The following is a 19,176-nucleotide window of genomic DNA, read 5'->3' on the forward strand; positions in this document are numbered from 1 at the left end:
CATTCACTGAACAGACCTCGGACGTCATTCCACTCCCAATTTCCAGTAGCATGGCTGTTGACTTAGTCACTCAAACGCCCCCCGTAGTTAAAACTAAGAAAACCAAGCCAAAGCAAACTGTTGTGGCAGAGGTGCATGGCCCACCACCAAACAAGCGTAGAAGGAAGTTGAGGGGCGGGCAGGGGAAGACTAAGATCCCCCATTCCGACTTTGGAAAAGCACATAAGTCCGTATCTACGTCTGATAGGCCTATATCGAATGTGCATAATGCTACTCCTGCCAAGGGTACTAACACTAATATCACTGCTTCCATCACTGACCAAGGGGACAATCCACCTAATATACCACCTCCTGTCACTTCTTTGGGGAATATAGAATTTCTACTTAGATCACTCCTGCTGCCCATTAGCGAGAGCCTGAAGAAAGTAGAGATCAGACTTACCATCTTGGAGGCAACCATAAGCAGCGTGAAAACCTCAGCCAGCAAACAGAGCAGAACCCCCGAGTCCAATCCACCAATTAAAACTTCCCTTAACATTCAAAACCCTCCTATCATCGCGGGACCTCCTTTGGGTACCGCTGCCGTCCCCCTTTTGCAGCCACTCATGGCCAACCTAGTTTCAATTCCATCTAGCAATTCTAATACCCTACCTCTACAGCCAGTAGGCCCAGTTTCCCTCGGTACAGCCCCTGGCATAAATTCTGGGGTTCTACCTAATGCTAGTATTGCTCCCCTACTCCCTGACAAGCCTGCTCCCAGACCACGGAGACCCGACTTGCCGCCTGAAGCTAATAGCCTTATGGTGGTTTTGGCGGGTGCTCCCCCTCTTGAAATGGGTGAAAGTGAGAACTTCCACTCACTCAAGAGGAAAATTATCAAATGGCTAGGGTGTCAGGCTTCACGCTTACCGGTGCCATCGGACGACATTTTAGTAGTTCTATTGGCCTGGCCGAACCTAGCGAAACTTGCCTTGATAAATACCTATTCTAGGCCAGTGGGAGTTTCGCGAGAATCTTCCACCATAGATGAGCTTTCTGCTTATTTATCTGAAATTCCAAGGGACACACCCTATGTTGTGGGAGGGGATTTAAATTCTCATTTCGAGCCGCTGGCCAGTCTTCTAGAGGGATTCCCCATGGAAGAAGAGTCCAGGTGGTAAGTACCTTCTGTAGTAGCACCTCCCCCGAAGGCATGGACACCTGTAGCACTGCAGATTACTGCCCTAACCCTAAAGCATGAAATCAGAGCTTGCAATGGGCGTATCAAGTCTGACATACCAAGCAAACCCACGTATAACAGAGTGGGAAGAGAGTCCCGCTTGGACTACGCCCTTGTACAGATAGTGAACTGGTCATCTATCCTGGACTTTAGGGTTACTGAAAGACTAGATAGCGATCACAATGCCCTAGAACTAGATCTCATCCACCCCGGTTTAGACGCCTTTATATCAACCAAGGAGGAGAACAAACCTGAACTTCTACTGGGTAACAACAGGAGAAGAATCAGGTGGGAAAAATTTGCCATGAGCCAAGTGAAACTCCCAAGGCTCTACGCAGGACTAATTCCAATTTTGGAAAAAGTGGGAGATCTAGCTAATGATGTGGGCAATAAAGATTCCCATAATAAATTATATCAGGCACATGAGGACCTTATAAAGGGAGCGGCCTCTGAGCTGTTTAGTAAGGTACAGAATCCGAGGAGGGGGCAGCAACACAAATCCTCATGGTATAATGCAGCCTGCAGGAAGGCAAAGGGAGAACTCCTCAGAAGCATTAAGGAGGGAATAGGCGGAGAGAAGCTACGAGAAAGTAGACGGGCATATAAAAAACTAGTTGCCCACGCTAAAATTGAATGGAAGGAGAACCAATGGGAGGAGCTCACTAGTTCCCTCGCAACAAGAGACTACCGAATGTTTTGGCGAGTAGTAAATGGGGGGTCGGGGAGCCTCCATTCGGCAATAGAGCCAAATATTGCAGCAGGGCTGTGGCAGGCACACTTCCAGTCGCTTTATAGTTCTGAGCTGGGAGAAACTACGATTGACATCGGTAATGGATTGGCTGAGTATGACGGGGATTCGATAACAGTGGGGGAGGTTAAGGCAGCAATTGCAGGACTGACATCTGGAAAGGCGCCAGGATTGGACGGCCTCCCCGGGGATCTATTCAAGCAGGAGCCCGATGTTTGGGCCCCCTACCTTGCTGCTGTGTTCAATGCAGTCCTGCACGGTATGGAAGTCCCAAGTACTTGGCTGGGGACAGAGGTGGTTCCTATATTTAAGAAGGGCTCGCCCCTGCTCCCAGCCAATTACAGACCAATCAGTTTAATTGACGTGCCCCAGAAGCTGTTTGGTAGGATACTGTTGAATCGCCTTCAGGACTGGGCGGAGGAGACGGGCGCCCTTAGTCCATACCAGGCAGGCTTCAGGAAGGGAGTCTCTACAGTGGACCAAGTTTTTGGTTTGAACATTATCTATTGGAGGACAGCGATATTCGAAGGTGGCAGCTTATACACTATATTTGTGGACCTGAGGGCCGCCTTCGACCTGGTGCCCAGAGGGAAACTTTGGAGTGTTCTGGCCGAGATTGGGGTCCCCCCGGACATTCGGATAATTTTACAGAGACTGCATCATAACAACTATGCCCGGGTCAGGTGCGGGAAGCTTGGGGAATTAACGGACAGATTCCCCGTTGACAGGGGGGTTAGGCAGGGTTGTGTATTGGCACCGACCCTGTTCTGCCTCTTTGTCATTGGGGTAATCGCCCATCTCAATGGCACTGAATACACCGATGCTCCAAAGTTGAACGGCAGCAGGGTGCCTGCAATCATGTTTGCAGCTGATACCCTGCTGCTGTCCAAAACCCCCATGGGGATACAGAGGATCCTTGAATCTTTTGTGGCTTTCTGCACAGAAAGGGGGTTAGAGATCAATGCTACAAAAACTAAGTTCATGGTCTTGAACCCAACCCAAAGATCACGCCCGAACCCCTTACTGGGATCATCACGTTTAGAGAGAGTCTCCACCTTTGAATACCTGGGTGTAACGTTGAATGAAACCATGTCCTGGGGAACACACCAGACTAGGGCTAACCTTAAACTAGTGCAGACCACTGGCGGCATTGCTCGGATGATGAAAAGTTCCATATATCGACCACTGGGGCCGGTCATCCAGATTTACAAGGCACAGGCCAGGGGTGCTATTATGTATGGGGCGGAATTGTGGGGCCACACATCTTCCCACAGTTTGTCTATAACTGAGAACAACTTTATTAGACAGGTAGTTGCACTCCCGTCTAGTACTCCGCTCCTCCCCTTGAGGATGGACCTGGGACTGAGACCAATAGCAGATGAACTGGGTCTCAGACCCATAGCCTTCTGGCGAAGGTTATGGAGCAGTGAAGAACTTTGTACCTACAGGGCTGAACTGAGGGAGTTTTTAACCCACCCCAAAGCCTTACAGATTCCCTGGATAAAATACATAAAAAAGTCCTGTGTGAGACTGGGGCTCCCCGACCTATGGTCCGATCCATTCACTGAGGATCCCACGAAGAGTCTTGGCCAATGCTTATCATGAGCAGAAACTAGCTATGGTCTTAGATTGCCAGGGTGAGGGGTCATTAACATCTGTATTCATGCAAAGCAAGGATTCATACAGGCTGGAGAGGGTTCTGGATGCTATGACTCCCGTGCTGGCCAGGAAGCTATTTCTCCAATGGAGATATGGCACACTGCCTCTGCGGTCCTACACTAGCTCCTGGTCAACACCGCCCTCTACCAAGCAATGCCCAGCTTGCACTTGTGCTGAGGAAAGTGACCTACATGTGGTCTTGTTTTGTCCAACTTACAAGGCCGCCAGGAAATATTGGCTCTTACCACTCATCAGAAACTTTGGTTGTAGGGAGTACCTCCCGATGTACAGAATTTTAAAAACTGACGTCTCGGGACCAACGGGGTTTGCATTAGCTAAATTTCTTACAAATGTCTGGCATACTCGCACCCGTATTCTAAAGTCGCAGTTCTCTACCTAATTTTAAGATTAAGAATTTTAAATGTATGGTCTTTTATCTGTTTTCACCCTAGTAGTATTTATTTCTTAGGGTGGAATGATTTTACACTGTACAATATGTGCTTGCTGTCTATTTTCGATGGTTTTATATTGTTCCATATGTGTTTTTTTTTTGCATATCTTTGATGGCCAAACCGGCCGAAATAAAGATTGATAAAGTAAAGTTTCCCTTTAACAAATAGACTCGTTAATACTGACAGTTTCTACCACAACAACAAACAGAAACCTCTCCACAGCTCAAACACGAGCTGTGCCTAGAGCCCACGGGGGAGAGCAAATGACAGATTATTTACAGAAATTCCATAAATGTCCTGCTTCTTCCTTAATGCAAACTCGAAAGCCTCAGTGGCCCATCCATGGAGGGTGCCCTCTTGAGCATGCACCCTTTAGGACCCTGGTAATAGATCTATGGTTGCAGACACATATCAACATTTTTTGCCCAATTGCATGTGGAACAGATCTCAAATACATTCTTATCCCATCCAGGAAAAGACAAAATAGAGATCTTCAGTGGAAAAAGAAACACCACAGGAGTTTCGGTTCCTGGTGCCCAGACTTAAACAAACACTTATTTGTTGTTAAAAGTTACAGGGGGCCTTTGACCATAGTTTAAACCATCCACATGAAAGGACAATAATGATTCGAACATGCTTATGATTTAGAATGTGTTACATAGATTTCACAGGTGCAGGTCCAACTTTACTCTAACATTTTGGTTAACTGGTCATTACACAATGTTTAGGCATGGGCGAAACTCATGGAGTTTCACTCTGTGGAGCGACAGGGTGGAAATAAGCACGTTGCACTGCTCACACTGTGATTTAGTGAAGTGAGCTTGTTCAGTGTTAATGGCACAACGAGGCAGGCCAGGGGGCACAGCTTCTAGAGTTGATTGTGGTCCTGCTTGAGTAGATTTTTTAGTAGAGTGGCAGCTGTCTCACCGCAAATTGTCTTGACCTCCTGCATTAGAGAAATATCACCAGCTGCCCTCTTAGTAACTGAAAAAGGTGCTAGGGAATACCTACTCTCGCACGCCAAATTATCGTTTTCGAGCCCTGAGCACAAACAACTCCACCATGTGGTGGTTGGCGCTCAATAGTTTGTAACTCTGTGTTAGAAAGTAACGCAGAGTGGAAACATTTCTGCAAATTCCACAAGGAGAGCGGAATAGATCTCCCGCCCCATTACAATATTTGTACAGCTAAATTGAGTTTATGCACATGTATTTCTTGCACCTGCCAGGTAGTGGCAAACGTCCATTAAAAATTGCTTATCTCAAATATGTCTAGGAGTGGCCTAGGCAGTTCTCAGTGTCGGATATAACTTAAGAGGTGAAGGGCAGATATTGAGCATGGTGTGCAATTTTTGAGTCTTGTGGCCACTTCTGAGTATGCTACAAATGGCCACAAATACACAAATTAACAGCAATATTTAGTTTTACATTAAGCAATTAAAATATTTCTGTTAATCATCAACAAAGGGAAATTCAGTGTTGCTGGAGGGAAGTATCCGTGGCTGGTTTTCAGTATAACCACAGCCTGCATAAAGGATTTATGTTGATATTCAGAAAACAAGGCATCAATTGCACCCTCCTATCCTACTTGAACATACTGTACTAGGTCAAGAATAAATACACATTTGCATGCAAAATTCCCCAGCCACATGAGGGAAACCTCAATTCTATGTACATTTAGAGAACCTTCAGTTGGAAATTCAAAATAACCTCGTAGGATTGTATTCCTCCTTTTGCAATGATGAGCAGAACCGGGGGGTTCACAGACATCGTTTGCTGGCGGTTTGTGAATGTAGCACAACTTATGTAACATGGGCCTTGTGTGGTTGCTTGCAGTGACATAACATTTGCATTGAAGTGAATGCGGAAAAACAATACCTTATACTGAAAAACTGATTTCATAATCACCTGTCAAAGATGATCTTAACAGAATGTCCAGGTCTTGCTTCAATAACCCATTCACAATTCAGGGAATCCTTGTAGTATCCTGGCCATCCTGGCGGTAAAATAATTCCACTTGCTGCGGTCAAATGACTACCACACGGAGCTGGAAAATAAATTTAGATGATTCATTATTGGATCAGTACTCGATATAAGTACATGTGTCTTGTTTCGTTATTTTAGTTGCTACCTTAATTTTGCAGGGTAATAACCCTATATGCAGCACACTGTGATTTTAGCTGTTTTATCTACAATATATAATGGGCATCTAAATTGCATATCAAACTTAGATCAAAATGATGACGTAATTGGCCGAAGTTTTCAGAATATGAATCATGTGATCTTATAATGCTTTCAAACGGTCCAATATAATAGGTCGGCAACAAATACCCAAGAAAAAAAATATCTTAAATGATTTATGCCAACATATTGCTATGTTTCTCTACTCACAAAGCAGCATTCCTGTACATGTAACACAGAGCATTCATTGGAAGATTGAATACCAATTGATTTTTTTATTTGCTTGTCAGTCACATGCCATAGATGATCAACCTAAGACCAAAGATACCTGTGATATGTCACTACTTTCCACCATTAGTCAATGGCCATTATCGTGCAAAGGCTGAACGTGATAATGGTTTAGATGCCCATATAATGTCACCCATGTGCATTATTATGCCAGGGAAGACACCATTATATTAGGGATCGCCAAATTTAGGTCAGTCAAACTCATTATATGTCAATGATGGTCGTCAGTACGGCACATTTTGACTGTGAATCCAAAAAAATGTAAAAGTTGAGGATTATTATACCACGAATAGGCACAATTGTGCCATAGATGAACCCTGTATGACGGAGAGCAACAAATACTTTTTGTGGCATTTGGCACCATGCATAGCTTGCAGGACGCATTGCTGTAATTGAGGAAGGAAATGCCAGACACACACATAAATATGTACACTTACGTACATGCACACAGGCACACATAAACAAAATACACACAAACATGCCCAGAACAGACCCCTCTCTCTGAAAGAAGGGAGACCCTTAGTTATCTTAGCTCTGTGTTCCGCCTGGTGAAAAAATTGGGTTTCTGGGTGGCAGAGATATCCGTCATATCCATGCAGGAACCACAATCCTAGTCAGGGTAAGTCAGCTAAGCACCATAAATTACCTGGTAGAGTGGCACAGAGCAGGCAGGCAGGCTTACCTAAGAGGTAAGGTGCAAAGCATTTGTGCAACACCTCAACCAGTAACACATTAAAAACACCACACAAATACTCCACACTAGTTTAGAAAAATAGATTATAATTTTATAAATGAAACAACCAAAATCACAAAAATCCAAAATGTAGAAGCCGAGATAAGAATGAAAAGTGAATACAAGTGTTGCTAGCGCTCAGAAGCAAAGAGTGACTCTGTGAGTTATCTGGTCGAACTGGACAAGGGCAAGGTCAAGAGTTCAGGCCAACTGCAATGGAGAGCAGGTTGGATACAGAAGCCACACAAGGTCTGCTGCACACAATACCTTAATCCTGGTTGAAGCATTGAATATGGTGCAGCCAAACAATGCGTCCTTGTTGATCCCGCAGTCAAGGTGATGCATCAATTTTCTCCATGCAATGGTGGCGATGGGCTGGTTCTGAAGATGAAGCACCAAAGCTGAGAGATATTGATTCTGAAGCTGATACCCTGCATTTCTCCTTGCAGTCTGTTAAGGCTTTCCTTTGCTGCGCGCTGCGCTGTGGCACTTAGGCGCTGTGTGATATTTTAAAAATACCCCGTTTTTGTCTCTTTATTTAATTTCATTTAAAACATTTCCCCTGCTTTTAAATTCACTGTCACTTACTTGCACCATAATTGTGCCCTTCACCGTGGCTTCAGCGGGTCCTTCCTAGCGCGTTTCACGCTTTCTGGGAACATCGGCGCCATCTTGGGGGTAGGTAGGGGACGCTGACAGGACGCCAGTCCAGGTAGCGCTCTAGCAGTCAGGCTGACTGGCTAGAGGCATCCAGAACAAAAACGTACTTAAGGGGCAGTTGAAGGTGGGTCTGCCTGTTAAGGCTTTCCTTTGCTGCGCGCTGCGCTGTGGCACTTAGGCGCTGTGTGATATTTTAAAAATACCCCGTTTTTGTCTCTTTATTTAATTTCATTTAAAACATTTCCCCTGCTTTTAAATTCACTGTCACTTACTTGCACCATAATTGTGCCCTTCACCGTGGCTTCAGCGGGTCCTTCCTAGCGCGTTTCACGCTTTCTGGGAACATCGGCGCCATCTTGGGGGTAGGTAGGGGACCCTGACAGGACGCCAGTCCAGGTAGCGCTCTAGCAGTCAGGCTGACTGGCTAGAGGCATCCAGAACAAAAACGTACTTAAGGGGCAGTTGAAGGTGGGTCTGCCTGTTAAGGCTTTCCTTTGCTGCGCGCTGCGCTGTGGCACTTAGGCGCTGTGTGATATTTTAAAAATACCCCGTTTTTGTCTCTTTATTTAATTTCATTTAAAACATTTCCCCTGCTTTTAAATTCACTGTCACTTACTTGCACCATAATTATGCCCTTCACCGAGGCTTCAGCGGGTCCTTCCTAGCGCGTTTCGCGCTTTCTGGGAACATCGGCGCCATCTTGGGGGTAGGTAGGGGACGCTGACAGGACGCCAGTCCAGGTAGCGCTCTAGCAGTCAGGCTGACTGGCTAGAGGCATCCAGAACAAAAACGTACTTAAGGGGCAGTTGAAGGTGGGTCTGCCTGTTAAGGCTTTCCTTTGCTGCGCGCTGCGCTGTGGCACTTAGGCGCTGTGTGATATTTTAAAAATACCCCGTTTTTGTCTCTTTATTTAATTTCATTTAAAACATTTCCCCTGCTTTTAAATTCACTGTCACTTACTTGCACCATAATTGTGCCCTTCACCGTGGCTTCAGCGGGTCCTTCCTAGCGCGTTTCACGCTTTCTGGGAACATCGGCGCCATCTTGGGGGTAGGTAGGGGACCCTGACAGGACGCCAGTCCAGGTAGCGCTCTAGCAGTCAGGCTGACTGGCTAGAGGCATCCAGAACAAAAACGTACTTAAGGGGCAGTTGAAGGTGGGTCTGCCTGTTAAGGCTTTCCTTTGCTGCGCGCTGCGCTGTGGCACTTAGGCGCTGTGTGATATTTTAAAAATACCCCGTTTTTGTCTCTTTATTTAATTTCATTTAAAACATTTCCCCTGCTTTTAAATTCACTGTCACTTACTTGCACCATAATTATGCCCTTCACCGAGGCTTCAGCGGGTCCTTCCTAGCGCGTTTCGCGCTTTCTGGGAACATCGGCGCCATCTTGGGGGTAGGTAGGGGACGCTGACAGGACGCCAGTCCAGGTAGCGCTCTAGCAGTCAGGCTGACTGGCTAGAGGCACCCAGAACAAAAACGTACTTAAGGGGCAGTTGAAGGTGGGTCTGCCTGTTAAGGCTTTCCTTTGCTGCGCGCTGCGCTGTGGCACTTAGGCGCTGTGTGATATTTTAAAAATACCCCGTTTTTGTCTCTTTATTTAATTTCATTTAAAACATTTCCCCTGCTTTTAAATTCACTGTCACTTACTTGCACCATAATTGTGCCCTTCACCGTGGCTTCAGCGGGTCCTTCCTAGCGCGTTTCACGCTTTCTGGGAACATCGGCGCCATCTTGGGGGTAGGTAGGGGACCCTGACAGGACGCCAGTCCAGGTAGCGCTCTAGCAGTCAGGCTGACTGGCTAGAGGCATCCAGAACAAAAACGTACTTAAGGGGCAGTTGAAGGTGGGTCTGCCTGTTAAGGCTTTCCTTTGCTGCGCGCTGCGCTGTGGCACTTAGGCGCTGTGTGATATTTTAAAAATACCCCGTTTTTGTCTCTTTATTTAATTTCATTTAAAACATTTCCCCTGCTTTTAAATTCACTGTCACTTACTTGCACCATAATTATGCCCTTCACCGAGGCTTCAGCGGGTCCTTCCTAGCGCGTTTCGCGCTTTCTGGGAACATCGGCGCCATCTTGGGGGTAGGTAGGGGACGCTGACAGGACGCCAGTCCAGGTAGCGCTCTAGCAGTCAGGCTGACTGGCTAGAGGCACCCAGAACAAAAACGTACTTAAGGGGCAGTTGAAGGTGGGTCTGCCTGTTAAGGCTTTCCTTTGCTGCGCGCTGCGCTGTGGCACTTAGGCGCTGTGTGATATTTTAAAAATACCCCGTTTTTGTCTCTTTATTTAATTTCATTTAAAACATTTCCCCTGCTTTTAAATTCCCTGTCACTTACTTGCACCATAATTGTGCCCTTCACCGCAGCTTCAGCGGGTCCTTCCTAGCGCGTTTCGCACTTTCTGGGAACATCGGCGCCATCTTGCGGGTAGGTAGGGGACGCTGACAGGATGCCAATTCCAGGTAGCGCTCTAGCAGTCAGGCTGACTGGCTAGAGGCATCCAGAACAAAAACGTACTTAAGGGGCAGTTGAAGGTGGGTCTGCCTGTTAAGGGTTTCCTTTGCTGCGCGCTGCGCTGTGGCACTTAGGCGCTCTGTGATATTTTAAAAATACCCCGTTTTTGTCTCTTTATTTAATTTCATTTAAAACATTTCCCCTGCTTTTAAATTCACTGTCACTTACTTGCACCATAATTGTGCCTTTCACCGCGGCTTCAGCGGGTCCTTCCTAGCACGTTTCGCGCTTTCTGGGAACATCGGCGCCATCTTGGGGGTAGGTAGGGGACGCTGACAGGACGCCAGTCCAGGTAGCGCTCTAGCAGTCAGGCTGACTCGCTAGAGCCCTATATAGGATCAACATGCAGGCGCACAGCGTGTACGCGCGGCGAGTGTGTGCCGCAGTAACCCCGGAGTCACGCCAGAGTCCAGCCCGTCTGCGCCCGTCCGCACTAAGGACGGGCTGGATGGCTGGGAGACTGGACATACCGATGGTGAGTACACAGGGATCAGTTATTCCTGGCAGGACCTGATCACTCTTAAGCCTTCTAAGCTGCCTTGCCATCATAGGAACGCCCCGGAGTCGCTACTGACCTCCGCCGGCTGTCACTGTTTTCGGCCTACTTCTATGGTGCCGGCTCCTGCTTCGGTCGCCACATCTGTAGGACCGAGCGCTAAATCAGGAACTACTATGAGGAGCGATAAGGGGTTTCTCGTAAATGCGAGGTCACTGATCAAGAACAATCTCGCATTCAAGGATTTCGTATTGGCCAGAAAACCCGCCTGGGTCTTCATCACGGAAACCTGGGCCAAGGACTCCTCTGGACCTGATTTGGTTGAGGCAATACCAGAAGGTTATACGCTGGTGAGGGAGGACAGAGTGGGACGTATTGCGGGGGAGGGGCTGGGCATCCTTTACAGAGACTGCTTTTCCTGCCATATTATCCCACTTTCTGAACCTCAAGACGCCTTCCAGGCCCTTCAGTTTTCCATTAACGGATCATATGTAGTTCCGTTTATGGGCTTTCTCATTTATAGACCTCCCGGGACCAGAACAGATTTTGGCCATCACATGCTCAACATTTTACAGCCACATTTTGGCTATGAGCACTTTACTGTTCTAGGGGACCTGAATTTCCGTTTGGAAAATTTGGAGTCAAATGAAACTCTATTCCTACTGGATATTTTCTCTGGCTGTGGGATGAAACAGCTAGTCAATGGTCCCACCCATCAGGCGGGCCATACGCTGGATGGGGTCTTTTCGAATGACCCCCGGCTGACCATCGAGACTCCAATCCCTCTCTCTTGGTCGGACCACTATGCAATCCCTATAGAATTAATGAACGCCACTGTTAATAGTAAGGGGAATGAGCCAAGTAAAATGGAATTGAGGCGTAACCTCAAAATCATTACCAATGACATGCTCGCCCCCAGATTGCCCAGTCAGGCGATCTCCTCAGAGGAGGACGTAGGTTCTGCAGTAGAGAGGATGGATAGTGCCATCAAAATAGCTATTGACGACCTTGCCCCAGCTCACTGCGCTACTCTGCGAGGAAAAGTCCATCGGCACCGTGGTTCTCGGAATCATTAAGACTTCTTAGGCAGGGAGTACGAAGACAGGAACGTCTCTGTAGGACTAGTTGGGACTTGCGAGATAGGGATAGTCACAAAACCCTCCTAAGGAATTACAAGACGGAGGTGATAAGGACTAAACAAGAGTATTTTACCTCTCTTACCACCTCACTCTCCTCGCCGAAAGAGCTGTTCAAGATCGTAAACACGCTCACATCATTGAAGGTGCCAGACCCTGTTGTCAGTTCACAGCAGCTCTGCAATGATGTTGCACAATTCTTTCAATCTAAAATTGTGGATATATATTCGGCTTTAGAGCTTCAGAGGTTGGCACTATCTACCTCTCCGTGCTTACCTGTCCCTCCGTTAACATCATCCGAGGAGGTGCTTTTAGGGTGTTTGTTCAGCTTTCCACCTCTTTCCCTCCAGGAACTTGAAGTCCTCCTGCTCAAGACTAGGTTTGGGTCTCCCCTAGACCCTTGCCCCTTGAAACTCCTTAAACAATGTAAGGAGACTCTCCTGCCTCTGTTATTAGAGATCATGAACAGGGCAACGAGGGAGGGGACCTTTCCCTTACAATGGAAAAGAGCGGTGGTCAAACCACTGTTAAAAAAGCCCACATTAGACCCGGGGGTTCTCAAAAACTTTCTTCCCATTTCGCTGCTCCCAGCCCCTGCAAAGATGCTGGAAACCCATGTCAACCAGCATCTTGCAGCCTTTCTGGAAACTTCTGGCCTTTTAGATCACTCGCAGCATGGATTTTGGAGAGAGCATAGTACGGAGTCGGCCCTTACCATTGTGCTTGACAACATCCGCACTAGAGTGGATAAGGGCCAGACCACCCTCCTCATCCTGCTAGATCTCACGGCTGCGTTTGATACCCTGTCACCCTGCCGACCCTTTTCAACATCTATGTGACCCCACTTGCCAGGCTCATTAGATCTTATGGGATGGAGGTAGTCTCCTATGCCGACGACACGCAGATATTGATGTCTCTCACCCAACCTGTCATCTCGACTGCCTCCAATTTTAGACACTGTATGGAGGCAGTTGCTCAATGGATGATCTGAAATTCATTGAAGCTTAATGGCGAGAAGACAGAAATTCTGGGGTTCGGAGGAAAGGAGGACATTTGGTCGGCGGAATGGTGGCCTTCATCCCTGGGCGTGTGTCCGACACCCATTGCCCTGGCCAGGAACTTAGGAGTCATGATTGACCCTACTCTGGGTATGGGTCAGCAAGTAAACAGGACTATCTCCACATGCTGGGGCATAATAAACATCTTGAGGAAGATAAAACATTACCTGTCCCCTCAAGCCAGAAAGCAAATTGTAATAGCATTAATAGGCTCAAGACTTGACTATTGTAATGCCTTATATTTAGGCATTAACAAGGGTCTTATAATGCGACTTCAAATGGTGCAGAATGCCGCCGCAAAGTTTGTACTGGATCTACCTAAGCAAGCCTCTGCCACGGCTGCCAGAAAAACATTGCATTGGCTTCCGATCGAGGCCAAGATCTCTTTTAAGTCCCTATGTTTGATCTATGGGGCTTTGGCTAGAAATAGATCTAGAGGCCTGAGGGACCTGTTGGTTCCTTAAACCCCTTCCAGAATTCTGCGCTCCGCCAATAAATCCTTGCTATCAATCCCCCGTGTTCGTAGAGCCAAGTGGGGTGGCAGAGCCTTTTCAACTTTGGCTCCAAGGTTGTGGAATACTCTGCCGACTGAGATTAAATCCCTTCCCTCAAAGCAAGCCTTTAGGAAGGCTCTCAAGACGTGGCTATTTGCCAAAGCCTACCCTTAGCTCTGGATTTGCCTTTTTTTCTGATTTCCTTTGGTTAGGCGCCTTGATGCCTTCGGGCTTAGTTGCGCATTTATAAATTTCATTTCGTTTATTCATTCATTCATTCATTCATTCAGTCAACTGGATGCATCAATCATCACTAACTGCAGTGGCAGCAATGTGGCTTTTCTGATGCATCGGTTCAGTGGATGAGGTGCTGCTTCTGAGAGTTACATGCCGCTTCTGTTACTGCAACAGTCATGATGCTTCCATTCTGCTTCACATACCAGAGGATGCGCCGGCTCCACTGGAGAAAGCACCTGGATACACTTTCAATGGAACAAGCACAGGAGCATAAGGTGAAACTTTGAAATCCCTGAGTCTCAAAAAAGGAGGCAAGCCAACATGTAATTGGAGAAAACTCTGGGCTCAAGCAAGAGTCCAGTTGTTCCTCAGGAGGGGCAGAGTGTAGCAGGCAGTATAGCAGAAAATCACTTCTTCCAGAGCTGCAGTTCAGCAAAGTGGCAATACAGCAGTACTTCTTCCTGGAGTAACTTCAAAGAGGGGCTCTGAAGTGCTCAGAGGTCCTCCCTTCCCAGCCTTGATTCCAGACACACTACAGGTGCGAATGCAAACCTTTGTGTCGGGACAGGACACTGCCCATTGAGTTGTGTAAGCTCTGCTGTCAGGTACCCCACAAGGCTTACCTTCTGCTTGCAAAATAATCCAGCAGAGATGACAAGATCAATCGCCCCTGTACCTACCTTACCCAGTGGAGAAGATGTACCAAGCTGGGATGGAAATGTGACCAGGGAAGGAAGCTAAAGATGATGGGAAGAAGCCCATGTGATCAGGAGAGAACATCTCTCGACTCGAGAAGGACTGTGACTCCAGCTGACAGGGAGACAAAGGAAGACCCAGTCAGGATGGGCACTATACCACCCAATCCTACATGCACCTCTACACACATATAGAACAGTACCTACCTGGCAGCCGAAGCACCATGGATCTAGAAAAAATCTTTAGCCAGGAAAAGGAAGTGCTGCTCCAGCGCAGTCAGCAACACAAATGTAAGGGCTCCAGCACGGTGCATGCAAACCCCAAAGAAAAGCACTCCAGTGCGGTATAGGCAAACTCTATGTAAAGAGCTCCAGCGCCGTGTTGGACAAACTGAGGCAAAGCGCAAAGCGCTCCAGCGCGGTGTGGGCAAAAACAATGTAGGCGCTTCAGCGCAATGAGGGACAAACCAAGGCAAAGCGCTCCAGCGCGGTGTGGGCAAAAACAACGTAAGCCAATGTGGACAAACCAAGGTAAATCGCTCCAGCGCGGTGAGGGCAACAACAATGTAAGTGCTTCAGTGCGGTGAATATATCTGGGGATAAAGAAGGCAGGTTCGGGAGAGGCGTGAGGCACAACCCAGCTCTGCCGAACGCCAATGAACTCCCAGCAGGAAACATGCAGAGCACCCCCGTCGGAATTGAAAAACAGGTCTCTGAGCGAGAACGAGTCAACGCTCCTGCACGACCTCGGATTACCTGCTTGGCGGTCTTGATCCGTAGCAGGCGGGTCAGGAAAGATTCTGGCATGCATTCATGCGCCGAACTGGCGGGAACCGCTGCATTTTTTGCGGATTCCCCCGGAAGCGTTGGTGCAGTGGAGGCGGTAGAAATTAACAAAAGAGGGAGGTAGAGTAACGAAGTAGGATTCTTACTCCACAGGCTTAGTTATATAAACAAAGGGAATCCTACTGACAGTGTTTAGAAAAGCATTACCCACTGTGGCGTGGGAGCACTTAGTGTTTCTTAAAATACCCCTCACACACCAAAAGGCCCCTTGGTGTCAGGCTTCATCATAGGGGTCTTCGCACCCCTCTAGCAGGATGCGGCGTGCTACGACCTACGACTACGCGGGAGCACTTATAGTAATGACTATGTGTGGTGCAAGTGGTAGGGATACTTATGTGAGTGGTGGGATTTAGTGAAGAGTTAAAAAGATACCTGGCTTGTGGGTATAATGGAAAAAACTTTATTCACAACCCCGGGCTGGTACTACTAAAAAGAAGTGACGTGCGAGGTTAGACCTGTCGTGTTAATGGACAGTACCTCATGTGTGCGTCGACATGTTTCGGAGCACGTGCTGCTTCTTCAGGATGGGGGGACAACTTTCCCACCTTACTCACGTTTCACTAGTTTGTAACTCAAAAGTTTTGTGTAAATAACAAAAAGTGAAAAATTCGATATGTGTATAAAAATCCAGGCTATAATGTGCCTACAGCGGTTTGACTCAAGTTCAATGCAATTTGCATGACCTGAGAAAGAAAAAAGAAAAAGAAGATTGTCACCCTAATCATGGGTAGCTCAAACAGGTGCAGTCACCTGGAACAGACCATTTGCTCAATTGGCCCTGTAAAAGAAAAACTGACAAGACATACAACATATAAAACACACACTTTCTCTCTCAAAAGAATGTAAAGGAAGTTTTGGTCATACTTAATAGGTATAGCTTGCTTGCTTCATGAGCACTCTAGAACGTCTGGGGGTGATTGCCATTTGTGCAATCTAAGTAGAGAAACAATCTGGGTTTTAATATCATTTATTACTTACTTAGTCTTGGGGAATGCTTGTGTTGCAAACTCTATACTCACAAACTCGGGATGAGTTGTCCTCCGTCTTACCCCACACACTGCTCCGCCGGAATGAGTTAGAAAGCCCGCGGTGCGTGGTATTTATACCCGTTTTTTCAATTAGTGGTTAGACCTCATTAACCTTGGCGGATGTGATTGTGTGCCCAAATAAGGGTAATCCGGCCTTAGTTAGTAAATTGTCAGGATAATTGTAGGTCCTTATTAGGCAGGTCCGGGAAAACATGATCGCTTGTCTGCCCCATGGTTCATTCCCGGAGACGTGCGCATGCGCCGGTAGTCTTTACTTCATTGCGCATGCTTGGATTTAGTTATCCATATAGCGATGCGCGAGGGATAAAGGCTTTCTCATGCGCATGCGTGCTGCATGTTTTTGATACGATCAATGAATGGACAAGCTTGGCGATCATATAATAGCCGAGGGGGATTTTGGAATGTATAAAAACAAGTTTGTTCAACACACAGATGTTTCAGCATTAGTCTAGTGTTGGGTAGAACCACTCAAGTATGAAAATAAGAGATCATCGTTATATCTCTGCGTAAAGTGTCCATCACCAGTTCCAAGGATGGTAATGATATCATATATTAACAGATTCTATTGCTTGTGTCATCATTAGCCTAGTATTTTGTAGAACCACACAGAAACGGTGTTGTAGGTGGTAACACATATTGGTCGTCTGGTTTCGTTTGTCTCCTGAGGTCTGTCCTCCAGTAGAACTTCTCTGTGGTTGTTTTTTACACGTTTCATGGCCTTGTCAATGATTTTTACTGGGTACTGCCTCTGTATTAGTTTCTCTTTCAGGTCACAGGGCTGTGTCCTGAACTCTGTTAACTCAGTGCAGTTACGTCTGAGGTGCAAAAATTGGCCGTACTGTAAATTCTCTCTGAGATGTCTTGGGTGGAAACTATCATATCTTAATAGACAGTTCCTCGCTGTGGGTTTGAAATGGGTTGTACTTTTGAGCCTTCCCCATTCTGTGTAAATGTTTAAGTCCAAGAAACCCAGTGATTGGTTAGAGACTGCGCTGGTGAACTTCAGGAATGCATTCTGATTGTTAAGCCATACCAGGAAGTTCACTGCAGACTGTTGGTCACCAGATGACCAGGACGTCGTCGATATACCTTTTCCAGGTATTAATGTTCCTCCTGTATGGGTTGCCTGTATGCAGGATTTTGGTTGCTTCTAAGTGGTGGACATAGAGCCCAGCCAGGCTTGGAGCGAAAGTGCTGCCCATGCTGGTACCATGGCTCTGTAGATAAATGGTCGACTTGTATTGAAAAAAGTTTTTCTGTAGTGCCAAAGAAATGCACTCAAGGACCAAACCCCTGGCAGTGGAGGGGTACCTGGTTGCGTAACTAGACTGCAACCTGTCCTTCACCCGGAAGTGAGGATTTACAGTCCTCCGTATCTGTGAAGAGGTCACACAGTGTGGCCAAACACCGCGAACCACGACATCCGCTCTTCAATCCTGCCCAGGATGACCCATCAGGAAGCAGAAGGCCACTCAGTCACACCTAACCTTCCTCTGTGTTTGGCAGTCTAGAGGGAATACACAAAGTCCAGCTGTCACCCACCCAAGCCGTATAGTGCAGACAGGCTGAAGGCACACAGAGCTAAGAGGGGAGAAATGCCATATTTCTAAAAGTGAAATAGTAATGTTAAATCCAACTTTGCCAGAAAATAGGATTTAACATTACCACTCCAGTGGTATTAAACATAACAGAGCTACTCCTCAATCATGAATTACAGCTTAAAAGTGTAATAAGCAATTCCAAATGTTATTCTATGAGAGGGGTATGCCGCACAGTAGTGAAAAACAAATGTAGCTGTTTTTCACCACTAGGTCATCCAAAACTCAAAAGTACATGTAACTTTTACTTACACAAGGCCTACATTAGAGGTGGTGTATATGTATCACAAGGGGAGTTTAAGGCATGGAAAGGGGTTTTAAATGCCACATTGAAATGGCAGTGTAAAATCCCCACACACGCTGTGAAGTGGCAGGCCCGAGACATGTTTAAAGGGCTACTTGTGTTGGTCTCAACTAACAGGAGCCTTAGGGGGATGAGAAGCAGGCCGCCCCCAACTCAAATTACTCTTACACAAAGATGGCCTGCCCCTAGTAGGCTCTATGGCTACAAGGAATTTTTTTCTTGTTTTGTGGCAGAGGATGTATATACCTTCTGTCTACAAAAGTTTGCACTCTGTTGCAAATTTAGTCTGGCAGAGTTGCCTACATGTGTGTGTCTAATGGCTCCACCACCCCGCTATATATGTCCCCTATCTTCCAAACGTGAAAAAAAGGGGAGGGAAGGTTGACAGTGCCTCACGGAAGCAACAACAAGGGGAGGATTCTACCAGACTGGTACTCGCCTGATTCCTCACTTCTCATCATCGGCTACTGTCAGCCCCAAAAGAAATGGGAGAGAAACAAAAATAAAGAAAGTGCATATAGATCAGACAGCCATCAAGTGTTGTGTGTGCTAGGACCCGCTGTGATATATCAGTGCCCAAAATAGTGAAAAACAAATATACCACGTTAAAAAGAGTAAGGCTAACTTGCACTTACTGACTTTATTCTGTGCTGTTAGCTCACTCTGTTAAAAGTCAAACGATGTGTTTCATCACTTTATCTTACTTTTCAGTGATTTCTTCAGGGTTTTTGGATCAGCGTATAACATGCACCTTTCTGAATCTTCCCTTATTGTACCAGGTGGCCTTCTCTGGCAAGCCTACCCGGCCCCC

General features: G+C 46.7%; 1 protein-coding gene across 1 annotated transcript in view; it reads right to left on the bottom strand.

Moving 5' to 3' along the window:
* CSMD1 (CUB and Sushi multiple domains 1) overlaps nucleotides 1-19,176 on the bottom strand; it is a 3,932,590-nt gene that overhangs the window by 1,824,697 nt on the left and 2,088,717 nt on the right. Inside the window, exon 16 of the mRNA XM_086925641.1 lies at nucleotides 5,986-6,124. Coding sequence (XP_086781767.1) covers nucleotides 5,986-6,124 — 139 coding nt within the window. The remainder of the gene's footprint in view (nucleotides 1-5,985; nucleotides 6,125-19,176) is intronic.

The sequence above is a fragment of the Lissotriton vulgaris genome, chromosome 6 (assembly GCF_964263255.1).
Source record: "Lissotriton vulgaris chromosome 6, aLisVul1.2, whole genome shotgun sequence".
Classification (NCBI taxonomy): Eukaryota; Metazoa; Chordata; class Amphibia; order Caudata; family Salamandridae; genus Lissotriton; species Lissotriton vulgaris.